This window comes from Schistocerca nitens, chromosome 8 (genome assembly GCF_023898315.1).
Source record: "Schistocerca nitens isolate TAMUIC-IGC-003100 chromosome 8, iqSchNite1.1, whole genome shotgun sequence".
In the NCBI taxonomy this organism is placed as follows: domain Eukaryota; kingdom Metazoa; phylum Arthropoda; class Insecta; order Orthoptera; family Acrididae; genus Schistocerca; species Schistocerca nitens.
In genome coordinates, this window is record NC_064621.1 from 360,078,413 (window position 1) to 360,098,484 (window position 20,072).

At 40.1% G+C, this 20,072-nt stretch overlaps 1 protein-coding gene across 3 annotated transcripts in view; it reads left to right on the forward strand.

The window, feature by feature from the left end:
* LOC126199326 (Hermansky-Pudlak syndrome 5 protein homolog) overlaps positions 1-19,622 on the forward strand; it is a 95,173-nt gene extending 75,551 nt beyond the window's left edge. For 2 of the 3 annotated variants that reach the window (XM_049936168.1, XM_049936169.1), the window contains one exon: positions 13,118-19,622. In XM_049936168.1, the coding sequence (XP_049792125.1) occupies positions 13,118-13,384 (267 nt within the window). In that variant the 3' untranslated portion in view covers positions 13,385-19,622. Of the gene's footprint in view, positions 1-10,699; positions 10,824-13,117 lie in introns of those variants that run through there. The other variant, XM_049936170.1, reaches the window with a different exon arrangement.
* The last annotated feature ends 450 nt before the right edge of the window (positions 19,623-20,072 follow it).

Here is a 20,072-nt window from a genome sequence, read left to right on the forward strand (position 1 = left end):
CTTGGGACTGGTTTTCGATGCCTGATTGACTTGGCTACCTCACACTCGTCAGCTTAAACAGGAGTGCTGGCAGCACCTCAATGTTCTCCGCAGCCTGAGCAACACCAGCTGGGGTGCAGATAGCTCTATGCTGCTGCAGCTCTACAGGGCCATTGTTCAATCCTGCCTTGACTATGGGAGTCTGGTTTACGGTTTGGCAGCTCCCTCAGCATTGCGTTTACTCGAGCCAGTGCACCACTGTGGCATTCGCCTAGCAATGGGAGGTTTTATAACGAGTCTGGTGACTAGTGTCCCAGTAGAGGCTGGAGTCCCGCCATTGTGGATCTGACGTGCACAACTGCTCACCAGTTATGTTGCACACATTCGTAGTTCTCCTGAGCAACTGAATTACTGTCTCCTTTTCCCAGCTGTGGCAGTTCGTCTCCCACATAAGCGGCCCAGGTCAGGGATCAAGATTGCAGTTCACGTGCAATCCCTTCTCTCCGAACTGGAGTCCTTCCCTTTACCAACTCTACTTGAGGTCCATTTATGTACATGTCCATGGTGCACCCCTCTGCTGAAGCTTCGTCTGGACCTTTTGCATGGCCCTAAGGACTCCGTTAACCCCGCTGCTGTCGCTTGCTCTTGATTCTTGATGTGTTCCAGGGCCCTGAAGTTGTTTACACCGATGGCCCAATGGCTGACATTAATGTTGGCTTCGCCTATGCCCACAGAGGCCATATTGAACAGCATTCCTTGCCTGCTGGCTGCAGTATATTCATTGCAGAGGTTGTGGCCATATCTCGTGCACTTCAGAACATCCGTTCCTGTTATGGTGAGTTGTTTCTTCTGTGTTCTTCTGCCTCCCTGAGCAGCTTACAAGCTATCGACCAGTGCCCCCCTCCCCCCCCCCCCCCCCCCCGGCCACCATTGTTTGGTAGCGAACATCCAGGAGTCTCTCTCTGTCCTGGAATGATCCAGTCATTCAGAGGTGTTTGTGTGGACTCCAGGACACCCAGGCAATGAACTTGCTGACAGGCTGGCCTAACAGGCTACGTGGAAACCGCTCGTGGAGATGGGCATCTCTGAAACTGACCTGCGTTCTGTCTTAACGACGCAAGGTTTTTCGGCTTTGGGAGATGGAGTGGCATAACAGTATGCACAACAAACTGTGTGTCATTAAGGAGACTGCGAATGTGTGGAAGTCTTCCCTGTGGGTTTCTTGCTGGGAATCAGTTGTTCTTTGTTGGCTCCGCATTGGCCATACGAGACTCACACATGGTTATCTCCTCCGTCACGAGGACCCACCTCAGTGTCACTGTGGCTCCCAAATGATAGTCGTCCCTCTCTTGCTGGACTGCCCACTTTTAGCCACTATGTGGCGGACTTTTAACTTTCCCAGTATCCTATCTTTGGTGTTGGGCAACACTGCCTCAACAGCAGCTTTAGTTTTACGTTTTATTCGTGTGGGTTGGTTTTATCATTTGATCTGAGTTTTAGCGCATGTCCTTTGTCCCTCTGTGTCCTCCACCCTGGAGCTTTTAGGGTGGAGGTTTTAATGTGTTGCAGAGTGGCTGGCTTCTCCTTCTTTATTCTCATGGTCAGCAAGCCATGGTAATCTGCTTTCTTGTTTTTAATCTCTTCTCCCTGTTTCTTGCTTGTCTGTGATTTTCCCATCCTGTTTTGTCCATTGTAGTGTTTGTTGTCCTTCTGTCGTTCTTGTGGGGTTTCCTTCCTCCTGACGTATGTCTTCTTTATTTTCTTTTTTCCCTTGGGTAATTGTTCTACTGGGAACAAGGGACCAATGACCTCACAGTTTGGTCCCTCCCCTCCCTTCCCCCCTTTTAAACCAACCAACCCGCCCACCCTTTCAACCTGTAGCATGACAGGTTCCATTGCCTCTGACCCAATAAGTCATCACTGGTGACTGGCACAATCTCCTCATGTTTAACAAAAAACTTATATTCCTTACCTCTTAAAACACCCACTACTGCACACTCCATCTTTGCAAGTGTATTCATTGTATCTAATTTTACCGGGAATGCTTTTAGGTGGACTTAGAGTTCCCATTTGCATTTGAAGGCTTCTTTTCACGTCTTCGTCCACCCTATGTCCATTACCAAAAATCTACTGCTGATACCTTCCATTCTGTGGTTCTCTTTGGCTGGCAGCACAGCTGTCCACACCTGTAACACTCTATGTTCGCAGAAAATACCCCACGTCTGTCTCGTACCCCTGCTGATATGTCAGTTTCTTCTCATTCCGTCACTAACCTAATAGCAGAATACAGATCCTTTGCTGCACCTATACGCACCCCTCTTGACATGTACAACAGCAACTTCCTCAAAAAGCATTGAGCACCCTCTACTCAGCTTCTTGTAATGAAATTGCATTTGCTTTGCCCCAAACTTGTATGTGTGTTCATTAACTTTCAAACAATGGAAATCCAGCAAGGAATATCAACAATGTAGGAAAAAGACAGATAGCTACTTACCATAAAGAAGACATATCAAGTTGCAGACTGACAGCATCTTGGACCAGAATGCAACTGTCACGTGGGATGCAAGCAGCAGTCTGGTGGGAGTGGGGAAGAGGAAGGGATAGTAACGTACGGGTGGGGAGAGAGATGGCCACTGCCTGATGGAGTGTTCAGGAACTAGGCTGCCAACCAGTTGCAGCATGAGGAGGTTGTGGGGCGGGAGGTGGGGGAAAAAGGAGCAAAAAAGGAGAGGAGCGGGAAAAGACGGGTAGGTGTGTTAAAGAGGGCAGTAAACAAAGAAGGTGGGAGACAAAAATGGGGATGAGATGATAGGACAGATGGGGTGGAAACTGTTGAGCGGAGGGTGTAGGTTGAGGCCGGGATAATTGCATGAGTAGAGAATGTGTTGTAAAGATAACTCCCATCTGCGCAGTTGAGAAAATCTGGTGGTGGAGGGGAGGATCCTGATGGTTCACATAGTGAAGCTGCCATTGAAATAAAGTTTGTTATGTTCAGCTGCATGTTGTGCCACACGTTTGTCTACTTTGCTCTTGGCCACTGTTTGGTGGTGACCATTATCGTGGTGGACAGCTGGTTGGTAGTCACACCATTATAAAAAGCTGTGCAATGATTGCAGCAGGAATGGTAAATGAAGTGGCTGCTTTCACACATGGCCTGGCCCCTGATGGGTAGGATAAAAGTGTGACAGGCCTGGAATAGGAAATTTGGGATGGGTAGATTGGGCAGGTTTTGCAGCTGGGTCTTCCACAGGGATATGATCCTTGTGGCAAGGGTTTGGGTTTGGAAGTGGCATAGGGATGGACTAGGATGTTGCAGAGGTTGGGTGAGCGATGGAACATCACTTTAGGAGGGGTGGGAAGTATCTTGGGTAGGATGTCCCTCATTTCAGTGCATGATGATAGGTAATCAAAGCCCTGGTGAAGGATATGGTTCAGTTGTTCCAGTTCGGGGTGGCACTGGGTGGTAAAAGGGTGATACTTAGGGGTGATGGGAGATTGGGGATGTGAGGGGAAATGGCACCGGAGATCTGTTTGCAGATTAGATCTGGGGGATAGTGCCTTTCTTTGAAGGCCTTGGTGAATCCGTCAGTGTCCTGAGCAAGGGAGTTAATCTCACTGCAGATTGCAGTTTCTGGGTGGCCAGGCTGTATGGGAGGGATTTTTTTGGTGTGAAAGAGACAACAGCTGTCAAAATCAGGTACCGTTGGTGGTTGGTGGGTTTAATGTGGACAATGGTGTGGATAGATCCATCAGAGAGGAGGAGGTCAACATCTAGGAAGATGGCTGGCTGGTTTGAGGAGGACTGGGTAAAGCAGATGGGAGAGAAGGTCTTGGCACTGTGGAGGAATGAAGATAGGATGTCTTGGCCCCAATTCCAGGTCAGAAGATATCATTGATGAACCTGAACGAGACAAGAGGTTTGGTGCTTTGGGAAGCTAGGATGGTCTCCTCTAGATGGACCGTAAAAAGGTTAGCATAGGAGGGTGCCATGCAGATGCCGTGGATTTGTTTATACACCTTCCCTTCAAATAAGTAGTAGTTGTGTGTTAGGTTAAAGTTAGTAAGCTGTATGAGGCAGCTGGTTTGGAGTCTGAAGAATGTTGGGAAAGGTAGTGTTCAGTAGTGGTAAGGCCATTGTGTGAGGGATGTTGGTGTAGAGGGATGTGGCGTCAACATGACAAAACAGAGATCCAGGAGGTAAAGGGTGGGGGATGGTGGTGATTCGGTGAAGGAAGTGGTTGGTGTCTTTCACATGGGAGGCTAGGCTGCAGGCAGTTGGTTGGAGGTGTTGGTTAGTGAGAGCCGAAATTCTTTCAGTGGAGGCACAATGATCAGCCACAATGGGGTGTCCAGGATTGTTGAGTTTGCGAATTTTGGGGAGCATGTAAAAGGTGAGTGTGCAGGGTGTCATAGGGGTGAGGAGGGAAATGGATTCAGGGGAGATGTTCAGGGAGGGGCCTAAGGCTTTAAGCAAGGATTGTGTGTTGGACTTGTGGGATGGGATCACTATGGCAGGGTTTATAAGCAGCCATGTTAATTATCAGTTTTGCTGCTATCGTTACATAGCTTTTTATATTGGTATGACTACCAACCAGCTGTACACCAGGATGAACAGCCACCACAAATTATGGCCAAGAGCAAAGTAGACCAACCTGGGGCACAACATGCTGCTGGAAATAACACACTTGATTTCAATGGCTGTTGCACTACCCAAGCCATCTGGGTCCTTCCCTCCACCACCAGCTTTTCTGAAGTGAGCAGATGGGAGTTATCCTTACAACAAATTCTCTGCTCCCTAATTGACCCGGCGTCAACCTATGATAACACACTGTCCCCACACCCTCCACCCAATAGTTTCCACCCCCTCTGTCCTATCATCTCCTCCCCATTCTCATCTCTCACCCTATTAATTTGCAGCCCGCTGCTGATGCATTCACCTGATTTTCCCCACTCCTCTCCCCCTCTTTTTTTTCCCACCTCCCTGCCTCACAACCTCCTGCCCCCTGATGGTGCACCTGTTGGCAGTCTAGTTCCTGCACACTCCAGCAGACAGTGTTCCTCTCTCTGTCCCCACCCATACACTACTATCCTTACCCCTTCCCCACCCCGCCAGACTGTTGCTTGCATCCCACATGATAGTTGTCGGAGATGCTGGAGTTGGTAGTTGTTTGTGTGTGAATGGTGCATGTCTCACTTCTTTACAGTAAGTAGCAACCTGTCTCTTTGTACATTTTTGTTCTTTACCTTTACTTATTATGTCTGCAATATCTTCCACAGTTTCGCCATGCCTCTACACAACTGTGCTCAACTGTTCGTGAAAATATCTCACACTATTCTGTTTTTGCATATTTGCAAACACCCCTTTTCCATCCATTCAAAATTTCTGCATTCTTTAGTTCCTGTGTGTGCTTTATGTATGTGTTCACATCTCCCACTAGTCGCAGTTTTGCTGCCCAAAACAATTGAGTATCAGTCAGTGACTCCCATCCTCAGATGATTTTCCAAAACAAGGGAACAATTAATCCTGTGGCAGCTGGATTCACCTCTTGATGTGGTACCTGAAGCCATGCAAACTGTTTGTCACTAGCTATCACTTTCCCATACAACTGAATTTTGTCAGCTGTAAGCTGTGCCACCTATTCCAACAATATCCATACTGCTTGCAGCTTGTTAAACCTGGCGTGTCTGACTCTGCCATCACGACACTACTCTCCATTACACACAATAAAGTGAAACTAGTTTTTTTTGTTTATCATGAGCCATCTAGAATCTCTATTCTTGCCTTGCAGTGTGACCACACTGACAATACACATAATAGGCTAGAGGCACTGACTCCATGTGTGGCACAGTATGCCCAAGCAAGTTACAGTGTGTACACCTTACAGACACCAAATACTACTCTCTGCAATTACTCCTAAACTCAGATAAGTCAGTTGGCTCCTCCATCCTTGACAAAGTAATTTTCGAGTTATGATCACGGTCACACTTCACTTCAATGTCTATTACATCCTCCAAAAGATAACAAAGTGATACATCACTCACTGCACTGTGTTAACACCATAGGCTGTGATCCAGACACCAGTTTGAGTGAAGATACCACAACTAATTCTGAAACCAAACTATAGTGCCCCCAGGGCAGGGAGTGGTGGCTTAGAGGCAGGATGGTGCAAACTGGTGGTAGAGGCAAGGTAGGAATGGGAAAAGGTGACCTGTTAAAACCAATACTGATATTTTAATTCTGAATAACTGTATTTTTTGGTATTCATTTGATTTAGATTGTATCAGGTGGTCTTTATGTTTTCCCAATAACTGGGTAAAAAAACTGGTCTTTCAATTTGCTTTATCAGCAGTGCTGAAATTTTTCGTTTTTAAATAAAACTTATTAAAAAAGAGTAATGTTTATTCATTAAATGTCCATTGGTTTGAAATATCTGGTTATTATAGAAAATGGGAAAAGTGATCAATGCTATTTTTAATAAATGCTGACAGCTGGAAAGAGCAACACATGGCATATGAAGAATTGGTACAGTATCGCTGAGACAATAGTGTAATTGTTACCACATGGCTTGGTCTATTAATGCAGCTACATCTGCATGCTTGACAAGCACACGTGGACAAGCGTGCTTGCTGAAGCATTCTCGAATGTGCATAGGATAAATTTGCCAAAGCATCAGGACTGTACAAGCAGCATGATGCTTGATCAAATTTTGATTATGCATGATTGTGCGTATGTACCAAGAATAGGGAGGCTTGTGCAAGCATTCATTGGTGATATGATTTCATTTTTATTTGGTAGTGTTAAATTACACCCTACAAAGGCTGTACTGTAATGTAGGACAAAGGAAAGTTAAAGATTACAATGTTACATGAAGAAATAGAGAAGGGAAACAGCAATACTCTAACACAGTTTCTATAGGGTGTCTACCACAAATAGTTAATATGAGAATAATATTTTCATTTCATTCCCCTCTTTTTACTCCTCATAATACATTTCCTCTTCTGATTGTTTTTTCTTCATAATAAAAGTAAAAGGCTGCCAAAGCCAGATTATCATCTGAGCTCAACATTTTCTGGTAAACAAGCTGTGACTTGTACAAGCATGCTTGTTCATGTGGAAGGGCAAGGAAATTTTGCATGCTTGTGCAGGTACACTTGATGATGTGTGCTTGTCAACATACAGTTGCATATGTAGCCACCTTTAGATGGTATGTGTGTGTGTGTGTGTGAAGTTTGCAGGACTTGCTCCACTTGGTATATATGGTAGTGTCCCACTTTCGTCATCTGACATCGGTTCTATTACAGAATGGCACCATCCGTAGTCTCGAAATATTTCCCAAAGTGCAGTAGCAATGGAGTGCAATGCTCCATTTGATTTACAACATTACAAATGAAGGAGGCACAACAAACTTGTGACATCATATAAAAAGAAAACTTAAAAGTTAACAATTCATTCATAGCTTACAATAAAAGTAGAAAGTAGCTGATCAGCTACCTGTGTCTACATGATATGGCTTTATCACCTTGCAGTCCTTAGAAACGGACAGTTTAACATGAACAATGGAGTTCTTCAACCTCAGATTTCAGCTTTACCACCAGCTATTCGAATGCCCAAATAATGATGTGATACTCGATTGCAACATGATTTTTGATTAGAGATTCAAAAATATGAATCAGAAGAAAGAAACTGGTGTTTTTTGTAGTGTTCAACTGCTTACCACTTTTTAAGAAGAGCAGCAAATGGTGGAATGACTAAGTTTTCTTTTATTTGCTTATTTTATTTAATATTTTGACTTATTGTGGCTACTTATAAATTTAAAATACAAAAGTCTGGAGGAGTCTTAAAATTGTTCACTCTTTATTTATTCAGTTTCTATATTTGTTGCTGGAAATAATAGCAATAAGAAACTGAAAATTGGTTATTTCATAAACTGGTTATTTTGAACAGTTTTCACATTTGGGTTAAACCAGAGCTGAAAAAAACAGTTATAACCAAAAAAGGGTTGTTGCAGTGATAACTGTCATCCCTCAGGCAAGGTTTGAGTCCAGGAGGCTACAGAGAAAAACAGCGGAAAAGGTGGCAAGTCCTTTATTGAAGCATCTGCACTGCTTAGTACACTGGGTGAGTGGCCACCTGGCTGCTGAGTTCTGCTGGGCTGGCTGCTAGCATGCCATGTGAAGCACAAGCACCTCATTATGTAAGTCAGCCGAGCCAGATTCTGCACCAGCGACATGTGTACTCAGTGCTGTCATATCTGCTATGGCTCCAGACAGAGACTTGGCTAGGTCATAGTGAGGGATGCCAAACAAGATGAGGCATCCGTCGTATGCTGGCGGTATATGGCTGGTGTGCATGGAGAGCAATCTGATGTCCCCTAGGCAGAAATCAAAGTAGGTCTTGGATGGCCTGCTGCACCATGGCTCTAAGTCCAGGATGGACTTAGGGCGTAGAGTTGCTGACCTGCCGTGACCTCTCACTGGTTGCTTCTGCTGTCAGGTCCATGTGGCAACCTCATTTGGCCCATCCATGTCATCCTGGTAAAGCTGAGAGACTGAGAATAATTTCATTACAAAATGTCCAGTATTTATAGTCAGCAGTGGTGGCCTGTTGTGTATGTGTGCCACTATCCACCATGTATCCCAAAGCACCACAGCCCGTGCCAGTGTGGTAACCTCCCTTGCTGCATGAGGCCATGCAGTACCACTGAACCTGCTGTTTCAGTAAGCTGACCTGCCTACAACATTGCATCGGATTATTGAAATCTTGTGGTGATTACATTCCGCACTCACCTGCTGCAATACACAACTCAGGCTCACAGTATTCTGCCCATATATGGTTGGTACACTACAGTATCTACGTCTTAGTCTGATGACAGTTTAATTTTCAAATCCAGTCATGTTACAAGCAACCTATCATCAATTTTAAATTCTTTAACTCTTTGTGTGACACATTGGCCTTTGTGGCCTATGCAGTAAGTTAAAGAGGCTGTTTGGTCAACACTGGAGGTCATGAGAGCCCAGAGCACCAGTGTGAATATGTTTCAGTTGAGTGGACGGTGTAGTGGTTGCGGTCTCAGCTGTTTCAGGATAAGATAAAACTTAGTTTTTCCTGTAATCCTATGGGCCATTTTGGCCCATGTGTCATGCCATAGTCGTGTTTCATCTCATGGAATTCTTTACAGAAGAGTCTTTAAGAGACAGGAGTAGTGTCTTCACAAAACTCTGTAGAATAGTCTTTGTACTACACTGCTCTGCTCATATGAGTGACAAAAAACTTTTCCCACAATCTCTGCTGGAGTAGTGGCTACCAGATACAGGCATTTTAGCTAAAAAAAAAACCGTCCACCTGTGTTCTTTATTTTATTACTTTTTGAATGAGACAGTCTGCAGTCCTTTTGAACTAGTTTTGACAAATCTTCCAGTATCTTTAAAAAGCATGAACTCCAAATATCAGTTTTTCAGTTCTTCATAGTGTGGTATTACACAAGTGCTTGACTGAATTGATTATTTTCATTTCGGATTCCCTTCAACTGACTTCAACAATCAAGCAACACAGCAACTCTTCTGTTGCAGTATTTCATCTTCCAGTACGTACTCAAAATTTTCTCATGAACTATGTTGAAATTTTGCAGTGAAGAGTGTACCCACAACAGTTAAGCTGCAGTACTTACATACATTGTTTAGCGTTGTCATAAAACATTATTCACACTACTCACATTGTTTTAGTACAAGGTTAAGTGCATCAAAGTTATTTAATTACATGTTCCGTAGATTATTTGAATGTTTTTTACAAAATGATGTGGAACGAATCAGTTTACTGTATGTGATATGTATACATAATTAGCTTTAACTTTAATGAACATATTATTTTTCAGTCCTATTCATTCATGCAACTACACTTACAAACTAGTTCATTTATTTATAAGCTATCAATTTTTGAATAGAAAGTTTGTGTAGAATAGAAAAAATTATCCAGAAGAAATGATTTTAATTTAAATTTTAAACTTTCTTTGCTACCAACCAGACTTTTGATGTTATTGGGGAGGTAATCAAAGATTTTCATTGATGCATATTGAAGTGCTTTATGGTCCATTGACAGCTTTAGTAGTCGGTAACAAAGGTCATTTTTTCTTCTGATGATGTAGGTACTGACATTGGTAGCCTTCTCAAATTGTGATGTATTGTTTAGGGTGAATTTCATTAGGGACTATACATGTTGTAAAGGTGTAGTTAAAATTCCAAGCTTCTTGAAGAGCTACCTGCTAGATAACTGTGAGTGAACATCGATGTTATGGTTACCTCTCATTTTCTTGCAGTCAATGTGTTTGTCTAAGTGATGTGTTAACCCAGAAAATTGTTCCATAAGACATCATTAAGTGGAGATATGTTACAAAGGTGATTGATTTACCCTATTCCTAATTGATCATTCTCACCATTGCAGTAGAATGTGGGTTAAGTCTCTAGCAGTAGGACATAACTTCTTATACCCTGTACAGAATCTGTCTTCATGAACTTCATTTGAGTGCCACAGTTATATATCTCATGATAGACCAGGACTGGAGATTACATCTGTCTATTCTCATGTAGCCGTTGTTTTCATCTACATGTTCGTGATGCTAACTGATTTATTCACTTTTGGGTGTAACACACACCATGTAGCAGATAAGTATATTAATTTCTGTATTTTCGTGTCATATGAAATTCCTGAATTAATTTTTTACAGCTTCACACAAATGGTGACAGCAAACAAAGATAGAGGAGTTCCTTGATGTATGGTTAAGCAGTCATAATTAATTTTAACATTGGACTGACTTTCTGACGTGCTTATGAGATAACCGTACGCAAGGTATGAAAACATTAAAAGATGCTGAATTGAAAATGACTGACTGTCAAAATTTTTCTTAAAGCACATCACAGTTTAGTTTTACAGCCAGACAGGAACAATGATTCTTCTAAGCAAATCAGAATTAATCATATTTCACCAACAAGTAAACAAAATTGTGGAGCTAGAGGATTTTGCAAGATCCACTCAAATAATTTGTAAAGAACCTGAATCCTTGAGGCAATTTTTGTTAATGAAATCTCCCCACCCCTCCTTCATTGTACCAGTGTGTTGCTTCTGTGTTCCATGGAATTTTCTGCGCAGTTGAGAGGGACCAGTGACATAAGAATATTACATCACGTTTCATTGTTTGCATGTCATTACTTACTTCCACTGCAATCCATTAGGAACATATGTGCTGCTATCCATGATGGCTATTTCCACAGTAGTTCAGCTGTTCCATAATGCCCAACTATGCCGACAGTCAAGAAGCAATTTCACAATTGCTTCTTCACAAAGCTTGAAAACACAACCACTATTTAATATAAGATCTGTTCTGAAAGTAATGGACAATTTAAAGTAACTTTCTAGTAACTGACATACTTAGTTGACATTACACATTTGAACAATGCAAAATGCACAACAGAATGACAACAACATTATGAAAAGGAGACGCACACACGCACACACGCGCACACACACACACACACACACACACACACACACACACACACACACACACACACAAAGTGCAAGCACAACTCACATACACATGACTACTTTCTCAGGCCACAAAGGCTGGACTGCGAACAACTGCCCCTGATGGGAGAAGATCTTTGATGGTGGGGATAAGGAAGAGGCTGGGGTGAGGAGGGGGAAGGATAGAAGGGTAGAGGTTGGGGAAGGTGTAGTGTTGCTTGTGGGTGCATGCAGGGACTGTGTAGGACTGTAGTGAACAGACTCGGGAACTAAAGGCTGTGTAGTGCTGGAGTCGGAGAAGGGAAGGGGATAGACAAGTGAAGGACAGGGATTAGCGATGGTTGAAGGTGGTGGTGGTGGGGTTATTGGAATGTAGGATATCGTGCAGGGAGAGTTCTTTCAACCCTCCGTGGCCTCAACCTTTGGTAGTCCTGTCTTCACCCACATATTTCCCTACATGTTGCCACTACAGAACTACAAAATTCCACAAACACATCCACTAGTCTTTCTCCCCTCCTCTGTTTCTCTCCTTTTCTGCTCCCCCCCCCCCCCTCCTTCAAGCCACCTGACTGCACCTAGGATCCCTACACTGTCCCCATCACGCCACTGTATGCTCCCACAAGCAGCACTACACCCTCCCCCACCCCTACCCTGCCCTCCCCCACCCCAGCGTCTTCCTTACCCCCACCACCCAAGGATTGCTTTTCCCATCAGGTGCAGTTGCTTGCAGTGTGGCCTCAGTGGCCTGAGACACAGTGGTCATGGGTATAGTTATGCTTGCGTAAATGTGTGCACATGCGTGTGCATGTGTTTTCTACTGCAAGGCCTTTTAGCCAAAATTTCAAATGTACAGCAGTCATTTTGTTGTGCATCTCTGCAGCTCGACATCTCTATAAGGTAAATTGAGCATTTGAATAGATACACTCTTCTTCTACGCAAAATTGGTAACTCAATTATGTCTGCACCAGTCAGGCTGTCCAGTCTTTTACAATTCATGTCAGTAGCCACAGTTTGTCACCACCTGTGCTTTTTAACGCTGGTTTCAGCTTCTGTAAACTTCATCCATCTGTGTGCATTGCTTGTTCATAAAATATGTTATTCACATGCAAAAGGGGAGGTAGATATGAAACATCTATATAACATGGATTCTGAACTCACTTCATCTTTCGATAAAGAGGTTATGACCTGTTTTTTGCTGCACTTTTTGTTCATTCAGTGTATTAGGATTCACATTATTGCACTTCTCCCCAAATCTAACTGCTTAATGCAGGTGCTTCGTTTCATTACTTAATTTATAATGGACAAACTTTCAGGAAAATAAATGCTGTTCACAGTATAATATTGCACATGTTACAATATGATGATAGAGGTATGGAACAGTACTAATAAGGCTTGTGTAGCATTAAAGATTTCAGCCTTATGAAGAAGTTATGTAGCAAGCTGCTTGAGTAAAATCGTGCACCATGCGTGTGAAATTTAATTATTATTTCTAAGAGTTTTTTGTAAGTTGTTTTTGTATTATCTGTTCTGAAAGAAAAGCTAAAAATTCAAAGTGTTAACTGTCAGGTTACCCTAACTTGGCATTAAGGAGATAATTATTGCTTTTTCTTGTATCTGCAGGCAGCAGACAGGATCAACAAAGCTCTTCGTGAAGATGGATTTGTTTTGAAACAGACAGGATATAACAACATCACAGAAAGAGCAAATAATCATCACTGGGGAGCACGACTTGACCTCTCTCGTGATACATGTGCTCTATGCTGCTTGCCCTTAGGATCACAAGTTTTGCTGAGAGAAGGGCAGGGCCTTACTGCATATCCATGTGGACATGTGTACCATACAGTTTGCCTCCGGAAGAAGTATGCTACCTGCCCTCTTTGTTGTTAATCTATGTTGATTGCTAATGAACAAAATGTCATATTTCGAGACTCTCTTTTTGATACATACAAAAATTAATAACACAAGTAATTTCATTATTATAGTTACTGTGCAACTTGTTTCCTTCATGTTTGCATTCCTTACTGACATATGCTGAAAATTATTTTTTCACGATAGCAGCAAATGTCTGTCCCTTGTTAAACAGTCAGCACCATGATGGTCAACTCATAAACATTTAATTTTTTTGATGTATTATCGTTTTGCTGACGTTCAGAATTGTCACAAGACAAGAAATATTAAATATTTTTGGCTACAGTGCTTTCTACAGATGTTGCATTTCATGACCTTCCACTCCAAAACAATACATATGTACTACATTTCAAGTAAATGACAGTTTCTAGAAATCACTTCTCATCTGCTGGGGTAAAGTGTTCTGCTGTGAAATTGGTTACAGTATAGATTGGCATCAGCAGTAATTGTGTGATTGATGGGTGAGGATCTCATTGCTGGCTTTTGCCACTCCTACATCTTGTGGACAATCATGCTTCTCATAATCTGTGTTGAGACTATAATAGAATTTACAGAGCAATGCATGTGGACTTTTCCATTTTAGGACCATAATATTGTTGATGCAAAGCAAATAACAAATGGCTACTGTGGAATAATGATAAGTGACTGAAAGGGTGCTAACATTAATGGTCAGAAAAGTAACTGATTCTGGAAAACTGCCAGTCAGGCAGGAATTCTTTCGTGGTTAACACTATCATTTGGCCATTTATTTCTCTCAGGATTGTTCTGTTGTAATCAGATTAAAAACCTTAGATTTAGTGAGAGATATCAAATACAATAGGCACTTAAATTTTTATTTTGATGGTGACAGATGAAGAGCACAGGAAAGGAATGTGCTTTCTCCATATTATCAAACTGTTCAGGAGAGAAATTTGAAAGTTTGAAACTGAATTTCATGGATATAATGAACAAAATTAATCAATACAAAAGTCATTTGGAAGGACACATTATATGCATTAAATTAAATATAAACTGATTCCTTAGATATTTAAATTGTAATTTTATTGGCATAATGTTTAAAGTGATCTCATGTGTAACAAAGGAAAAATGTGCTACTTGTATACCGCAGAATAGAATATAATCAAGAAAACCTATATTTTTTGTTAGAAATTGTGTTTGATTATTTTGTAATGAAAAACAATGTTTGAAACAATGAAGATACTAAAATGAAACTTCCTGGCTGATTAAAACATTTTAGAGCACTTGCCCGTGAAAGGCAAAGGTCCTGAGTTAGAGTCTGAGTCTGGAACACTGTTTTAATCTCCCAGGAAGTTTCAAATCACTGTGCCCTCTGCTCCAGAGTGAAAATTTCATTCTGGAATAAAGACACTTCTTGGTAAGCAATTTCTCTTCGCTATTTTAACTTCGTGTGGCAAAGTGGTAATTAGAGTTAAACATAATATCACCTTGTCCCAACATACACTTCTCAGCCTAGTGTAAAATGTTTATGTAAAACACTCTTGGTTCTCTTCTGCAATACTCCTTCAAAACCTGGAGGTCTGTGATACTTTTCTTTTAATGTTGCCAGAGGACCTATAGATACATTTTATTATTATTGTTGTTGGCATTATACAAAATTATACTGAAATAAATTTTTATATTTTTACATTTTACCCCTGTAAGCAGGAGATGGGTATTCAAGCGATTGCTACTTTTGAAGTCACTGTGAAGCTCTCACCACCTATAAAATCTAAGCTTCATTATCAGTTTCTTGATGTTGAATGACGCACAGATATTTCTTACGATGACTATCACTCTAACCAGTCTTGTTAGGAAAGGACATTTCCTCAAATATTTATTCTTCAGAAATGACCCACAATTTTGTATCATATCTTAATTGACCAGCACAACATTAAAAAGCTTAGTTTTACATCAAGCTTTAACCATTATCTGCACACTATCCACTGTAACTCCTGCTAATGCTTGTCACGTTAATCAGTCCCATATTCTTATCACACTCCAAAAATAGTGTCTTGTAGTAGGGGAAGCTACTTCCATTGTTTCCAAAAGTTTCAGTTCACTCACACAATAATTAAGATACTTTGGTACAATGTAATTGTTTTTCTGGGATGAAGATGAATCACAAAGACTTCAAGACATTTGACTTTCTTGTCCAATAATTTTGTCACAAAGTGACTTAGATTGGAAACAACTTCATTGGCCCCTTTCCTTTCAATATCTTCAATGTAATTGTAGAAAACTGAAGTTGCACTTGAAAGCTGAGAACATTGAAACTGCCTTGTGTAATAGACGTCGTCAGTACTTATGTTTGGTAAGCGTACATTTCTTTGTTTGTCCATGCAGGTTGCTTCTGTTTCATTAGACTGTTGGCCTCTTAAATGAATGTCTTTTTCTGGAATAAAATGTTTCACCTTTGAATTTGTGTACTTTCTGATCAATAGTGATCTTATTTATTTATTTCAGTACTTGTGTTTTCATGTCGTCTTTTAAATTTTCAGGTAACACTGCATTCATCACAGTTTCAACTCAGCAGTGTACTTATCTCAGGTTGAGCATGCATCATGCCTTGTATACCCAAAAGCTATATTGAATTTGCTCTTAAATACTGTTCTATGCATTTCATATGACACATGAAAATTTGGGTAGTTTTCCTGGAACATTTAATGCAGTTTTTTTTCACCAAAAGTTCCTCTGGGAGATACAACCTCTTGGTCTTGTCATTGTTGTAATGACATGATCTATCCTTAAATGAATGAATGTGATCATTAACTGCCATTCCTACTTCTTCCTCAATTTTCTATAGCCTATTGCCACGCATATTCCTTTCAGCATGAGCAGTCTTGCCCAGCTTCAAAAATTACGACCCTTTATTAATCATTGCCTTGGTACTCCATGTACTTCCTCATAAAGGCTTTTCTGCATATAGGAATTTCATGTACAATGTCGTCACCTTTCACTCTAGTGTGTAGTATGCTCAAAGTTGAGCTTCATCTTCATTCTCCCTTGATAGCACTCTTGAAGTGAAAGTATTGTAATGAGACCTATCAGATACAATGAGTTCATTCCAGTGTCCCATATCACTAAATTTTTATATAATATTTTATCTTTCTCCAGCCCTTACTACCACAAAACACTTTAACACACAGTTACAGCCTCTTCCTAGTTCGTGTGGCTCAACTCTTAATTTCTTCATGACTGTACTCATTTGCTCTCATCTATGGGTTTTCCTAACACTGTGGGAGTCTGAAGGACTCTTGTCTTTCATCCTCAGATGAAGTACACATCATTCAATATAAATAATTAACTATTCACACTGAAATGAGTCACTTACTACACCTGCATTACTGAACAGAATGTCTCAGACTAAAGCAATGGTTTTCAGTAGCGTTCTTTCCCTGCATCCCTAATGTAGAGTTATAGAATGTGGACTGTTTATATTATCACACTGGTTGATTACAAATATTAAACAACACGGAAGCCTACATCTGATGGTATACGTAACATACTTTTGGAAAAAAGTGGACAAAGCATGTTCTTTCCCTGTGCTCTTCAAATGGAAAAAAAAGGTTAAACAATGGAAAATCCAGGATGTAGTAACACTATTATGAAAAGGATAGTTTTCTACTCACCATACAGAGGAGATGTTGAGCTGTAGACAGACACAACAAAAAGACACTGTATGTTTGACCTTTTGGCCAGAAGGCTGTGTTCTGATGTAGAAAACCCAAACACATTCAGCCAAGTACAACAACTGTCTCTCACCACTGAAGCCAGACTCACTGGCCACACATGGTTTTTATTTATGGGAGTTGTGTTTCCATGAATGGGTGTTTGTTTTCTACATTAGAAGAACCATTTTTGCATAAAGCTCACATGTATAGCAGTCTTCTTTTGTCTGTCTGTGCACTCAACATTTTCTCTATATGGAGAAAAAGATTACTAATTTTTGCTAGGCATAATGCATTTTATTTGTGAAATGTCTGAGAAATTTGACACCCCCCACGGAAATTTGACACCCCCACCCTCCCCAAAGGAAGTAATACCTGACATGTCCTATTGTGATATCTTCATTCAACATTGTGCTCATACTTAATTAAAATTTATAATATGTTGCAGACAAAAGATATGGAAACCATTTTAATGAACTTTAATAATTAATTCATTCATTCACACATTGTACTCCATAAATCACATCGTGGAGAGCCTTAAACGGTGTGAAGTAATGAAAAATGCTGAATTAAGATTCTTTTGCTGTATTTGTGTGACACATTCTTTTGTAATTTGAGACATGGACTACAGACAAATATCTCTCATTATTACTCTGTGTCTCCTTAAAGTGATTGTGTTTCGCTATGACCTGTGCTACTTTTTGAAAATGAATTAGTTATTTGATGTGCAGATAAAAGTTGCATAAATGAAACCTTCCTAGGATTTCTTATAGAAATGCATGGAAACTAGAGAAGACAACTCTTTTGTGTTACTAGAAAACAAAAATGTAACAGTTTGCACAAGCAAAGAGATGAAGTAAATATGTGAGCTTTTCAAGTAAGTGGCTTCTGCTCTTGTGACCATTTGGGAGTGGCCAAAGGAACATAATGTAAATCAGCTCATAGACCTTAATTATAAAAACAAAATGTTACCAAAACTGAAACCAATTAAATATATAGTTTTTCCATTGCATGTTCCACTTTCAACTTGTACAAACATTATCATTTTCATTTTTGTGGCCTTGTGTATTCTTTCCTTTAAAATTAGTGACAAGTACAAGAACCAGATAATTCTGTGATAATTTGTTTAGGATGCTAAAAATGTGAAAGTTTATTGAAAAAGTGTGCCATTATCAGAGTTATTTAGTTCTGTAGCACATTGTTGATCGCCAGTCGAGACTTCTCATTTGTTTGACAGTGTGTTTCCCACATTATTAATTTCACTGTGACACACTTTAACTATTGGATAAGCTGTTTTAGGAAACATATACGGAAGAATCCTCACTTGACTCAACATAAAACAGATTTAAAAACAGCAGTGCACGAAACTATATGCTGAAGCTTGAGTCTTGCTAATCAAAGTTTCATTTCATAAGAATCAAAGGTTTCAGAGAGAAAGTGAAAGACAAGACAATTACTGAAAAACAAGAAGTTTGTTCATATTTGTGGTGTCATCTTTTGCCGTTTGTGTATTTTTTTAAAGAAATGTTCTTTCTTGTTGAAAAATGGACTGTTAATATTAGTGTGTGTGTCAAATGGTGCTCTCTTTTAATGTTGTTTCGTGTGTTTTTGTTATCTTAACAAATTGACTTCTAAATATAATTTAATGCTAGGTATTGCTTAATTGTTTACACTAATTGTTTCAGTACAAAGGAAAGTATTCATGAAAATTTGAAGATAACTTGATAGTAACAGATTAGTACAGTGCTTAAAATATGTCAGATTGTTAGCTGTTCTGCAATGACAGTTTCAGATTACATTAGCTTAATATACATTATTCTGTATATAATGAAGAGATTTTATATACAGCTTCTTAATTATTTAACAACAGTGACATATGAAAACTGGTTATAACTTTCAGTTCATTGTACACTATTTTGCATTGTTGCAAAAACTTAACTTGTGGAACTGTGTTACTTGCCTCAAATATTTAGAAAGAAATTGCGTGCCATCACTAAGCATCTACTACTATTGCCATCTACAATTTTGTGTAATGTGTTTCATATGATATGATAGAAATTCTGAGTCTTATAGTGAAGTCAGAAAGAGTTAATACTCCAGTCTGTGCTGTAGAAGTAATCAAAATGAGCAGATGCTGTTATACTAATACTGTACTGTTGAGTCATTTGTATCGTAGCGGAAGATTAAGAGTCTTGGTAGCAGTAGTTGCACAACTCTATGAATGAATGGGATTGTGCGGAGTTTCATGAAAACTATATGTCAGAAAAGTTGTGTGAATCTCAAAACGTTATGCAGGAGAGAGTGAATTACAAAAATTGTTGATGGTTCTCAAATGTTATTGATGCATAAATGTGGTGAGACTTAACCTAGCTAGGTATATTTTTCAGAAAAAAAGTGTGTCCTTTTATAAATCTTGCAAGTTTGTGCGTGATATTGCCCTTTACATAATTTTTTGTATGTGTTACTCCAGTGTTACAAGAGAGATCATTTTGTAGAAAAAATATGATACAAACACAACTGACATTATAAAGAAATCTTTATTTTATGTATGTATGTGGATTACTGTTGAGATAAATCCTAGTGATTTCACATTGTGTGAAAATCCACCCTTCACCCTTAAAATTCCTCTACAAAAGCAAACTTTCCTTTTGCAAGGTGAAAAGCTGTAATAGAGTTGTGAAGTCTCCTTAGTCACAGTAATGTTAGGAGGATTATTCCTGAGATAAATGAAGCAGGTGGCAGAAGAATCTGCTTATCCATAAAAATGTAATTTTGAGTTATTGCATGCTGTATGTGCTCTAGTGCAAAAAATTTATGACTTCCAGTTAATTCATTTTAATAAAATTTCTTCATTGTTTCATAAAATATCACTGGGCAGGTACTGGAGCAAAGAAGTACTCATTTTACTCTTGCGTGGTCTCCAGCTGTTGTAAGTGTGTTGTTACAAGTGCATTTAAGTTAGACATGATAAGACTCCCCCACTCCCCCAACGTCTCTCT